This window comes from Mya arenaria, chromosome 7 (assembly GCF_026914265.1).
Source record: "Mya arenaria isolate MELC-2E11 chromosome 7, ASM2691426v1".
In the NCBI taxonomy this organism is placed as follows: Eukaryota; Metazoa; Mollusca; class Bivalvia; order Myida; family Myidae; genus Mya; species Mya arenaria.
In genome coordinates, this window is record NC_069128.1 from 64,698,751 (window position 1) to 64,711,947 (window position 13,197).

At 34.5% G+C, this 13,197-nt stretch overlaps 1 protein-coding gene across 4 annotated transcripts in view; it reads left to right on the forward strand.

Annotated features, from left to right (window-relative positions):
- LOC128241865 (sacsin-like) overlaps positions 1-13,197 on the forward strand; it is a 72,607-nt gene that overhangs the window by 29,906 nt on the left and 29,504 nt on the right. For 3 of the 4 annotated variants that reach the window (XM_052958976.1, XM_052958975.1, XM_052958977.1), the window contains 3 exons: positions 11,303-11,475; positions 11,988-12,104; positions 12,713-12,860. In XM_052958976.1, the coding sequence (XP_052814936.1) occupies positions 11,356-11,475; positions 11,988-12,104; positions 12,713-12,860 (385 nt within the window). In that variant the 5' untranslated portion in view covers positions 11,303-11,355. Of the gene's footprint in view, positions 1-8,196; positions 8,285-11,302; positions 11,476-11,987; positions 12,105-12,712; positions 12,861-13,197 lie in introns of those variants that run through there. The other variant, XM_052958978.1, reaches the window with a different exon arrangement.

The following is a 13,197-nucleotide window of genomic DNA, read 5'->3' on the forward strand; positions in this document are numbered from 1 at the left end:
ATCAAAAGCATGTTTGCCAAAACATTTAGAGCTGCATTCTCACAGATATACCGTTTTAACAACTTTTGTTTTGTCTTGGAATGAGCAAATTTTTGCGTAAATATCAGCAAACCAATGGCAAAAGATTGCTGACAAAACATCAAATCCCAGATTTCATATTTCCTTCGAAGATTAATGTTACTAACGGTTTAAGGAAGGTGCATAAAACATCAATGTTTTAACTTAAATAGAAAAGTCCGCGATTGATTTTTTTGTCAGTAGTCTTATATTACTGGTTTTCATGCATTTTTCGCAAAGATTGGATGGTACCAATCCAAAACAACCAAGAGGCCAAAAAGGGCCTATGCTCTACTGGCTGGGTTTGTGTGGTCAACATCACTGTTTTCGAAAAGAACCAACCCCTTATGGGTATCTGAATACTCAAAACTGAAAACTGTATCATATTCGCAAGCATTTATTACAAAATAGCATTTTTTTATACTATCAAGGCCCATCATCTAATAATTTCAAGGCCAATAATCCAGGAAACATGGGCAGATCAGATTTTTGAAAGGAACTGAGCTCTAATGGATATACTGGACAACTTTCATCAAGATACAATCAAAACTGAAGACTGTATTGTGTTACCGAGCAATTGTTTACTGACACACTATTTTTTATTATTATCAAGGGCCATAATCTTGGCATGCATGGGCGGATCTGGCTGGTTTTCGAAAGGAATCGAGCTCAAATGGATATGTAGATACTGTACAAATTTCATCAACATACAATCAAAACTGAAGGCTGTATCATGTTAACGAGGATTGTTTACAGACGCACATACTACGTACACATTACCATTGCATAAGCTCTTCTGGCCTTTGGCCAGTAGAGCTAAAAATGAAAAAAAGTTGTCAAAACATCCAAAGTGTGAGAGTGCATCTTTAACATTTGAAAGTAACTCTGTTTGCCTCATGCCCCTAAACAAGGTTTAATCATATTATATGAGCAGTGGGCTTGTCCCTGTATTTTTTATTGTATAATTGCAGTAATGGATACTGGTCTCATTACCTTCTGACAATTTTTCATCAATTTTAAGGAAACAGAAAACACATATTAAGCTCATATAACGCTCTACAAATTTAATATATTTCATTACGTTGAGAAATAGTCCCTAAAAATATTAATTGTGGAAACATATCTTATTTAAATACATACAGGAAATGGCGACATCATTTTACCCTTTAGTATGAAAAATGCAGTTTCCTGATATTTGAATAGCGGTTCTTTATTTAAGCATCTCAATTCATTCAACATACACATAGTATGTATCAAGTTTCAAAGGAAACTAAATCATTGTAACAATTGTTTTCAAAGCAAATATTCACACTCTTGACAAACTTCTTTTCCTAGTTTCAACTTCGAGACTTTTTGATGAGCCTGCACCTTCCCTCCTCTTATGCAGTGGCTTCAAGCAATAAAGCTAAAAGTTCAAGTTGCACAGCTGGTGAACAAGACTGCTGTGTTGATAGTTAGTTGACAAACTGCACACTTGATGCCATAAATCATGTCCATCAACCTCCAGAATGAAGAAATGACACAGCACAGAATTGATTTCAATTGGACCTCTCTGTACTTTCATCCCCTAAGGCCTTGTTGTAGTCAAAGACTATGTCTTAGTGTGCAGTGCGTGATCTTGAGAAGCCTAAATCTGCTCGTCTGAGGAAGTAAGTCTGGCAGAGTGTGAAACTCCTGTCTACTCATATGGCTAGACGAATGTGATCTATGTCTTCTTGTGTGTGCCCAACCATCACCTGAAGAGAATTTAGAGGAAGTTAGTGCTTGATTACAAGTCAATGTGACAAAACAAGGTCTTTTATTTATGCCACCAAGATCTAGTATTCCAAGTGTCATATCTTGTATGTTAACTCAAAGCAATTGAGCATAAACTGTTTGGTAATTTATTTTAAGTCACTGCTTCCTCTTATACTATCAGTAATATTGAACATGAACCGACTGACCCAAATATTATTCTAAATATTTTTATGTGCAGAAACCTTAATCCTATTAACCCAAAAGTAATCTAATTGTATGTCTTCACAAAACATTTTACAACAATATTTGTCAATTTAACACAAATATTGATTATTGTTTTTTTGTCAGACAAACACAGAGATGGCCCTATATATATTGCTCACCAGATTTGAGAAAGGATTCTAAATTAGTTATTGTTTGAACACTTACTGGACACTTTTGGTCTGACTTTATAATGCAGCTGATGAAAATATTAAATGTCCCTTTATAATGGGCTTACAAAAACATAAAAAAAATGTATTTGTTTAAAAATTAAAAAGGGCCATAATTCTTACAAAATAAGTTTGTATTGAGCAGAATAAAAAGGCTTTGCCTAAAATACAACCTCAGAACTATATTAACAAGTAAAACAAAAAAATCAACAACTTGAAATATGTTTGCTATATCTGGTTTTTAGAGAGAATGATCAGAAGAAAACATCACACATTCACAATCGTATTAATTTTTTTTTTTTTAATAAATTCTATTTCAAAAACACTGCAAAAGACAAGACACTTACATTTCAATTTCTTGATTTAATACATTGATGATTATCAATTCTTATGAAGCGAGATGGGTCTTACACTCTAACCAGTGCAACTTGCATGTTCTTAGTTGCTCAGTTATTACCTTTTTTAATTTTTCCTCTTGATCTGAGCCACGCCAAAATGATGGGAGATGCTTTTGTTGTCTTTTACATCAGAATGTATAGCACCTCTGTGTTTCTGTTTATCTCCTGAAACAGTAATAGTTTATTAATAATAATAACAATAATAATAATTAGTGACTTTTATTGGAATTATTTTCACCGCTTGTGCCTTGCACATTGGGGAACAAAATTGACTTTCGGAAAAATACAAATTCAGGCCAACATCGATAATATATTGGTAAAATATACATATTTTATTTATAACAGTATGCAGTTGTTGTTTTTTTTCAAATCCTACATAATTATATTATCAATGATATTTCATAATACAATATAATTTATATAAAAATTGAAATAACACGGCATAGTTGTTGACAGAATATGAACAAATAAATGTGTAAGACTACTACTTTATGGGGTGTAAATAACTCAGGGCTTTCACTTTAGGGACATTTGAACACTTTTGGTGAAGATCCACTACCACACCCACTAATCCCCCACTTCTGAAACCATATTTTTTATGGATCAACATAATGGTAAAGGAATTTGACAGATGGTAACCTTAGGAACATTTCTGTGACATTATTTGGAAAACAGGCCAGCCTGAGGAGAAGATTTTTCCATTTAGACATATAGCGAAAAGTAGCTCCGCACCCTACAGCAAGTTTTTTTATGAATCAATATTCGGTGAAGAAAATTCATACAGGGTATTGAAACATTTTTTTGCTTCATATGAAGATAACTTAACTAGCTCTTCATCATATTAAATAAAAATTCGCACAGTCTCTGCCGCACACACAGAGCCCCGCATTTGATCTTTTACCAAAGTTTGATTGAGAGTTTAGTTTCTTGGCACACTATGACAAGTCTTTACAGGTCTATTAAAGCTGCACTCTTACAGATTGATCGTTTTGTAAAAGTTTATTTTTTTTATCTTGGAATGAGCCAATTTATGCGAAAATGAATGGAAACCAGTGATATAAGAGTGCTGACAAAAATCAGATCACCGATTTTAATTTTTTATTTAAACAAGAGGGCCAAATGGCCCTGAATTGCTCACCTGTCATATATTGCACATTGGTTTGATAAGAAATCTGGATGGTTCAAAGTAGGTTTTTTAGAAGTCTGGAATAAGCTAGGACTTATGGAGTATATCAAGTAAGAGGATGATATGTTGAACAGTGATGATAACATTGAGTCTGGTGAATGAACAACAAGGTGTGGCCAATTTTGAACCCAGGGCCATAATATGAACAAACTTTGTAGCGGTCCACTAGACGATGAATCATGCCAAATATCTAAGCTCTAAGCAACGTAAGTTCAGAGGAGATGATTTTTGAAGTTTTCTCTATAAACATATAGAGAAAACCCATGACCCCCAAGGGGGCGGGGCCAATTTTGACCCCAAGGCCATAATTTGAACAATCTTTGTAGAGGTCCACTAGACGATGAATCATGCCAAATATCTAAGCTCTAGTCCAAGTAAGTTTAGATGAGAAGATTTTTGAAGTTTTAACTATAAACATATAGAGAATACCCTAACCCCCTGGGGCGGGGCCAATTTTGACCCCAAGGCCATAATTTGAACAATCTTTGTAGAGGTCCACTAGATGATGAATCATGCCAAATATCTAAGCTCTAAGCAACGTAAGTTCAGAGGTGATTTTTTATTTTTTTTAATATAAACATATAGAAAAAAAACCATGACCCTCCGGGGGCGGGGCCAATTTTGACCCCAGGGCCATAATTTGAACATTCTTTGTAGAGGTCCACTAGACGATGAATCATGCCAAATATCTAAGCTCTAGTCCAAGTAAGTTAAGAGGAGAAGATTTTTGAAGTTTTAACTATAAATATATCCATGACCCCCAAGGGAGCAGGGCCAATTTTGACCCCAAGGCCATAATTTGAACAATCTTTGTAGAGGTCCACTAGACAATGAATCATGCCAAATATCTAAGCTCTAGTCCAAGTAAGTTCAAAGGAGAAGATTTTTGAAGTTTTCACTATAAACATATAGAGAAAACCCATGACCCCCCGGAGCGGGGCCAATTTTGACCCAAAGGCCATAATTTGAACAATCTTTGTAGAGGTCCACTAGACAATGAATCATGCCAAATATCTAAGCTCTAGTCCAAGTAAGTTCAAAGGAGAAGATTTTTGAAGTTTTCACTATAAACATATAGAGAAAACCCATGACCCCCGGGACGGGGCCAATTTTGACCCCAAGGTCATAATTTGAACAATCTTTGTAAAGGTCCACTAGACGATGAATCATGCCAAATATCTAAGCTCTAGTCCAAGTAAGTTCAGAGGAGAATATTTTTGAAGTTTTCACTATAAACATATAGAGAAAACCCATGACCCCCCGGGGCGGGGCCAATTTTGACCCCAAGGCCATAATTTGAACAATCTTTGTAGAGGTCCACTAGACGATCAATCATGCCAAATATCTAAGCTCTAGGCCAAGTAAGTTCAGACGAGAAGATTTTTGAAGTTTTCACTATAAACATATAGAGAAAACCCATGTCCCCCCGGGGCGGGGCCAATTTTGACTCAAGGGCCATAATTTGAACAATCTTGGTAGAGGACCATTTGGTGATCATACCTACCATATATCAACGGCCTAAGCCTTGTGGTTTGGGAGTTTTTCCTTTGGTTGCCATGGCAACCAGAGTTCTGCATGGAATTGGATTCTTTGAACAACTTTGATAGAAGACCACCCAAGGAACATCCCAATGAAGTTTTATTAATATTGGCCCAGCGGTTAAGGAGGAGATGTCTTTTAAGTAAATTGTTGACGGACGATGCACGTCACGCACGCCGGACAAAAGGCGATCACAAAAGCTCACCTTGTCACAAAGTGACAGGTGAGCTAAAAATGGATACTTGTGCATTTTTCTTAAACTGTTAGTAATGCTTTATGCCATTAAAATTATTCTATTTAGATCTTATGTCAGCAGTCTTATATCACTTCTTTGCAGATATTTTGGCAAAAATTGGCTTAAAGACAAAAAATAAAAAAATTGTCAAAATGGTAAATCTGTGAGAGTGCAGCTTTTAAGTGTTAAAAAAAGTAATCACCTTATCAACACCAGTAAGAAAACAAATACAGGGCTCTTTGCAGCTGTCTGTCCTTTAGTTAATTCAAAATGGTGAAGAAAAATAAAAGTTGTCTTCTGTTTTAACTTTTAAGTCATTCAAAGGAATATTGCCTACTGTTGCAGCAATTTGTGACTGCACATAGGCCTAAAAAAAATACATTTGGTTCGGGTTACCCGACCCTACCTACGGAATAGGCGCCGACCCTAACGTTTTTATAGTCAGTTTGAAAAAAAAAAATGAAAAACTAAAAAAAATAAAAAAAATTATTTTCTTTTTTCTTTTTTGTTTTTTGCTTTTCAATATGTAGTTTAAAACCTTAATTGCTTATATAGAAGATAACTTTTACACCATTCTCCAATGATGAAAATGACATTCTTATATAAAGCCTAATAAAAAAAAAAAATAAAAAAAAATAAAAAGCCTACCTACCCTACCTATTTTTGAAAAGGATGTAACCCTAACCAAACAATTTTTTTTGGCCATATCATGTAGTATACACACACTGATATATAACAAAACCAAGTTCATTTGTCTCAGTATTTGCCTATTTTGGGCTTTCACTTCTTGAACATGTTTTGAGTTTTAGTGATATGAATAGGCTAATGTTTTTTATGACAATGATGCCGGTGATCTAAAACATATTTTTTTTAATCAAAAGATCCAGGAATGAACATATATTATTTGTGTGAAAAAACAACAGTTCAATTCATATTTTTATGTAATTTAGTTAAAAACAAAATTTATTTAAGTCAACTATATATATCTCTATATAATTCTATTATTAAAATATTTATTCCACAAAATATATTCCAACAGGGTCCTTCTGAGCTATTGAGTAATATTTTTTTGACAACACCTGAACAAATAGAATTGAGTATATCCTGTAATGCATGGGTTCTAGTTATGGCAGATTTATTCACCATTTATAAATGGTACGTTAGAAGATAGTTCAGAATGCATAATATATACAAATTAAGTTTTTTTATGAGCTACATTGAAAGTTACGGACGTTACTCAACATGCTTTGACATTGGTTTGACATAATTGTATATAATTGAGCCATTGCCGCATTCAGCACTCTTAGTGCTTTGATTGGTGTTTGTTTTTATGTTCGAGTATGTGGTAGTTTTCGACATGTTGTATAGTTGCTATGGCCACAGGTCAATTGGAGGGTAAATACCAATACCAGTGGTGATGATGATGATGATGATGATGATGATGATGATTATGATGATGATGATGATGATGATGATGATGATGATGATGATGATGGTGGTGGTGGTGGTGGTGGTGGTTATGATGATGATGATGATGATGATGATGATGATGATGATGATGGTGATGATGATGAACATATTTGTGCTTAACCTAAATATGGTATCAAATAGGTTAAGTTATTTTTATAAACATAACACGATATATATCAGGAGTCTGTTGGGTGTACACTGATTGCAGTGTCCTCGATTTAACAAACAATTGTTGGGTGACTTGCAATTATATGAAGTTTATTTGATTAACATATCGATTTTCCCTGTTGCTCATTACTTTCAGAACGTTGATTATGCTTCAGGTCACGACTAATTAAGATTGAGTCTAATATTCTTATGTCCAAAAAAGCATGCTAGTAAACATCATCGCATTTCCTTTCTCACATTCATTTATATATATATATATATATGAAGTTGAACACCGTTCTTACGAACACCGTTTATCTGAAATTATCGCTATTTCGAAATCATTTTCCCGTCCCGATTTTACTCCTTCTTTGTTTAACTAAATTGTTGGTCTTTATTTCGAAATCGCTATTTCGAAATAATCACTATTCCGAAGTAAATATTACGGTCCCGATTTGTTTTTTCACACCTATTTATCAATTCTTATTTCGAACTCGTGTCAAAGTTTTTTCACACCATACTGCGAATACTCTCAGGCATCGGCTTGAGGTGACAATGGAGCTATATAAGCGCTTGTTAAAGAATGACATTGAGCACGCATATGTTACAAACGTCGATGTTAGAAGATGAGCGATTCATTTAGGTGATGTAGAGTGTATATACTTGCTGGTTAACACAATCTGAATATCATTCGAAAATATCTATATCATCTGATACGTTCGCCGCATTGCTCACTTAACCCGATACCGAACAAACCGAATGCATACATGTGCTGTCATTTCGTTTTAAAGGTTTTATGTTGTTTTAATAAAGAAGTAAAATAACGAATTATTCGTAAATTATTAAACACTAGATTAACAAATACTTTTGTTTACGAAAGATAACTCAAACTGAGTGTATCGTATTGGTAACGTGTAACCGACATTGCAATCTTCACGACTTAGTATTTCACGTCATCTATAATTCGCGAACTCTGTCATTTGCGGAAAAATGTTAGTCCGAAACATCGCTATTCCAAAGAATTTTTTGTTGGGTCCCTACGATTTCGGATAAACGGTGCTCAACTGTATATATCAAAACTAAGGTGAAGTGTACAGACCCTGACCGACCTTTTATAGACAGAGGCTGGTCCGTCTTTTGTTACTTAATTTTCAGAAGCGTAGCAATGAAGGTGTCATTTATTGTAGCTACACGACCACACTGGTGGTCTAAATTTATTCTTTCGGCCTAATTCCTAACCAACTGGTGGGGGTAAAACACGTTTTCAAATTTCTCTTTTATACTGCACTGTTGCGGGTGGGGTGGGGGTGGGGGGTCAGTGGGGGTAGGGCGACTCAGGCGGTATTTGGCAGCCAACGGACGCATGCATAGCCGTAAAGCTATAAATCCACGAATTTAAACTTTAAATTTAACAAGTGTTAGCTAAAATAAGGTATTTTTCTGATCAGTGCATTTCACGTATTTTGTAACAAGAAAACCAAACTTCTATGTTAATATTGTTACATTGAACAGGTGTTGCATACTGATAAGGAAATGAAAGACATATATATGGTATAGATTTCAATTTTATTTGTCTCTTTTCACGGGATTGTAAGGTTTAAAGTACCGACTACTTGTGTTTTTATCGTATAACGAAACACAAATGGATTGACTACAGTTTAGAGTGTTTAACATATCGAGCGAATAACATTATTAATAAACAAAATAGCAGATAAAGAATCTATTGAATGTTTTTAAACTACGTTTGTGTTTTATCTTACAGTTTAAGTTCAACTTACGGTTGATCACATGCTTAAGGATATAAAAGAATAGTTGAATATATTTAAAGAACGTGAAACTCTACTTGGTAATGTATACTACATTTACTTTGCTATATACCAACTAACACTACTACTAGATTTCCTCATAAACACATTGACTTGATAATCTGCCGGTAATGACACAAGGCTTTTTCAAAATAAATTCTGAAATATCAACAACTCCGTCAAATACAGTTTGGGGAAAGGTGGTACCAAATAGTAAGATTGCCGGTAGTGAGCAGTCAGTCTTGTCCGGACGAAAGCTCATGAAACGGGCGTCTGGTGTAAATGTTGGTACACATATTTAACACAATGTAATACAAGTCAAGTGTCCCTATGGTTGCAATCCAATTATATTTGACGGCCAATTTAAATTTAAAAAAATAGCCAGACGTGCGGTGTAAGGACAAAAACTTGAGAAAGGTTGGACGGATTAAAATACATTTGAACATATGTTTAAAGCATAAAAAAGGTCAATTTCAATTTTGATTACAAACCACAAATCATTAACGGGGCTATAGGCCCTGTTTGAAATTGCGAAAAAAAGGTGTACGGACGGAAAAGATTTAGCATTTAAATAGTATTTGCTAAACATCTTCAACACCATAAAGTACAGGTTCAACTTAGGAAACGGTGTCAAGCCAATAACTCATGTAATTGTATGTGTTTTTATGCTGTTATGTCCCCCTTTCAACATATAATTTGCAAAATAGGTGTCCGGACGATAATTTATGACAGGCTGGACAAAGGTTAATACTTGTTAGTGCATATGTTCAACAACATAAAATAAAGTTTTGGTTTGACTTTCTTCACAAAGTACAAATTTTACTGAGTGATGGTCCCTTTTCAACTGATTATTTGCCGAAATTTTGTTTGTGGACGATACACTGTGATAGGTACTTTTTAATATAAATTGCTACACGTGTTTAAATCTATTACTTACATTAAAGCTGCGCTCTCACAGATATGCCATTGTTACAACTTTTTTTTGTCTTGGAAAGGGCAAAATTGCGTAAATATCTGCAAACAAATGATATATGATTGCTGACAAAAAATCAGATCGTCGATTGTCATATTTCCGTTCGAAAATTAATGTTTTATGGCTTAAACCGGTTAAGAAAAATGCATAATACATAATTTTTTTAACTTAAATACAAAAATCTGCGATTTATTTTTGTCAGCACTCTTACATAACTGGTTTTAATGGATTTTTCCAAAAATTGGCTCGTTCCAAGACAAAAAATAAAAAAAGTTGACAAACGTTCAATCTGTGAGAGTGCAGCTTTAAATTCCATTAAACTTACCTGATCACGGTATTCTCAAAGGTTAGCTTTTGTTGTAGGTGGATTGTCCAAAGTCCATCGTTAACAATTTCTACATACGATATATTTTATGCCGCTTGGAAAAAAATCAAACTCAACAAGAATGAACTATGGCTAATACTTTTGTTATATGTCCATTTAGAGCTCTGGTTGCCATGGCAACCAAAAGAGAAAACATAAATGCTATATTTTTTTCCAAAATTATTATACCCCTAGCTTAGTGTTTTGGCGAGCAGCATTTTCTCGATTGTTCTAATCATGACCCTGGAGCCTGAGGGTCACTCTTTAACATTGACGTATATTTGGAAAATACACTCCAAAACGACAAAGCCTACATGTCAGATATGTTGGATGTAGCATTGGCTATAATGCCTCTTACAAGACTATTTAACTCATTACCCTTGGGTGAACAATTTGTCATGCGTAAAGGACTAGAGTCCTTTGCATGGATTGTTTAGATTCTTTCTCTGGGGTCAAAATTGGCCCCGCCATGCAAGTCAATTGGTTTTCATTGACCATTGTACGGACAATCTTTAAAAAGTGTTTTCCGAAGTGACATTGCCCAAAGGTCAGCTATTTTCTATGTACCATTGTTCTGTAGTCCCATAAAAAGTATGTTCACATTGTGCCCGTTTGTGCATAATTGGCGCGGGCCTCGGTCTGTAAGCATTTTCGTTTCTAGTCTGACTGAGGCTCAGAAACTGAATTCTTAAATTTCCAAAATATCGAAAATGTAATTAATTTGACCAAATGTGTGCCTGATATCAGGTAATTTGTTACGGTTCCGCATTTGTTACCATCTTTGATTCTATAATAGCATTTTTACAACAGCATAACAATTTTACTTTCCTGTGTCTGAGTCTCCCACGACCGTATTTAGCTGCCTTTTTCTAAGCAACAGTGACTTCCCTAGCAATAAGTGACAATATCGGATTTATTTAAAGCTTATTGCTTGATAATTCACGTGATTAATCTTTTCAGCTTCAACAAGTGACGGCAGACGGAAGGGGAAGAGGAAATCAACCAGTCAAGACATGGAGGCAGACGTGGTCAAAAAGAAGAAACCAGTCATATCAAGCTTCAAACAGCCGACTGTTATTGAACAACTGAAGTATATTCTAGCAGAATATCCAGATGGAGGACAAATATTGAAGGTTTAAAACGTTTCTTCATTTTCCGTTTACGATAATAAAAATCAATCCAACAAACGATATTCTACAATATTGTGCTACATTTATAGATGAGGATATGTTTTTCGTCATTTGATTTCAGGGTATAAAATAAGTTTTCACTGTGTTCTTTGTAGAGTTTTGTGCTTTTGTTCCATGTTTATATTTTGTATTTTTTGTTTTTGTCTTCTAAGTCTTTGGCATGTACCCTGTTAAATTAAACGGTGTTTATGTTTAAACTTTTGGCTACTGAGCTTGTTTCTGTTATTTTTCATATACATATTGTGACAGCATTTTGTCATCATCGGCGCAGGCACCAGCGTTGTCATCACGCATGAATCTTAATATTGGCCATAAACCCAGAACTGTTCCAAGACATTCAAATCAGCAGGAAATACATTTTTTCTATGACGATATGCACATGTTTAGCATGGCTCATTACTCTGGCCAAAATAATTATCTTATTCCTTCTTACAATATGAATGTTTGTCTTCAAGGAACTGATACAAAACGCCGAGGATGCAGGGGCAAGAACGATGGGCATACTTCTGGACGAGAGAAGACTTAACAGGACGGACGAAACAAGTCCTGCACAATGCAAGAAATTCTTTCAGGTATAATATTGTACATTCAGTAATTGGTGCGGCCACTGACAACCAATTTCAGAGTTTTGTATGGAACCTTATACATGTACATGATAGAGCTATCAGTCGAATGACAACTACGAAAGTGATAATAACAGGGATGACCATTATTTAAGCGACACTATTATTTAAAATCAATGCATTCACATGTATAACAAACATCCATTTTGACTAATAAGCCTTTAACTACTTACTTAATAATACATTTATGGAAAATATCAACTACTGATAAGAAGATTTTAAATGTGTAGTAAATAGCAGAATCCGCAAAAATATTAAATGATTGGTGAATGCTAAAAGAATAACTGTGGTCTACTATAGTCTCAAAAGGTTGAACTACCCTGTTTTATGCTCATTTCTTTCAAATTAAACCCAGTGTCCTTCATAAGAATCATTGTTTTCCACTATTTATTAATCCTTTTTGGATGATTAAAACAATATTATGAATTGTGGTAAATCTTATTTGGAAGTAAAAGTGCATCTTTAATGTGTTAATTCATCTGACGATCATTTATATATACTTATAACAACAATGCGGATACTATTATTGATTATGATGACAACTGCTATAACTGTAGGCTCCAGCCCTGTGCGTTCACAACGATGCCGAATTTGCTGAACAAGACTGGAAAGGAATCATCATGATATATAACAGTGTAAAAAAGTTTGACATACTAAAAGTCGGACGTTTCGGACTCGGGTTCAAATCAGTTTTTCATTTAACAGGTTTGTTCATATCATTGAAATATTTTGTTACAATTTTCTTAAGCTTGAAAATGATGAAACTTTTTGTTGATATGATAAAAAATACAACGAAAACTGCAGGGGCAAGCCCATTAGTATTGAAAGCGCTGAAAGCGTTGAAAGGCTGTAGGCGCAACACGCCTGATTGTAAACAGTAGCCGATAATTGACTGTCATTATCTAATAAAACGCAAAGTAAAATGATGAATTTTTAATACAATTAAGTAGTTTTATAATAGTAACCGACAAACGTATACCTATTAGGAAAATGATTTGAAAATTGCTTTCATATCGATCAAATGTTTATTGCTAGTTTAAAA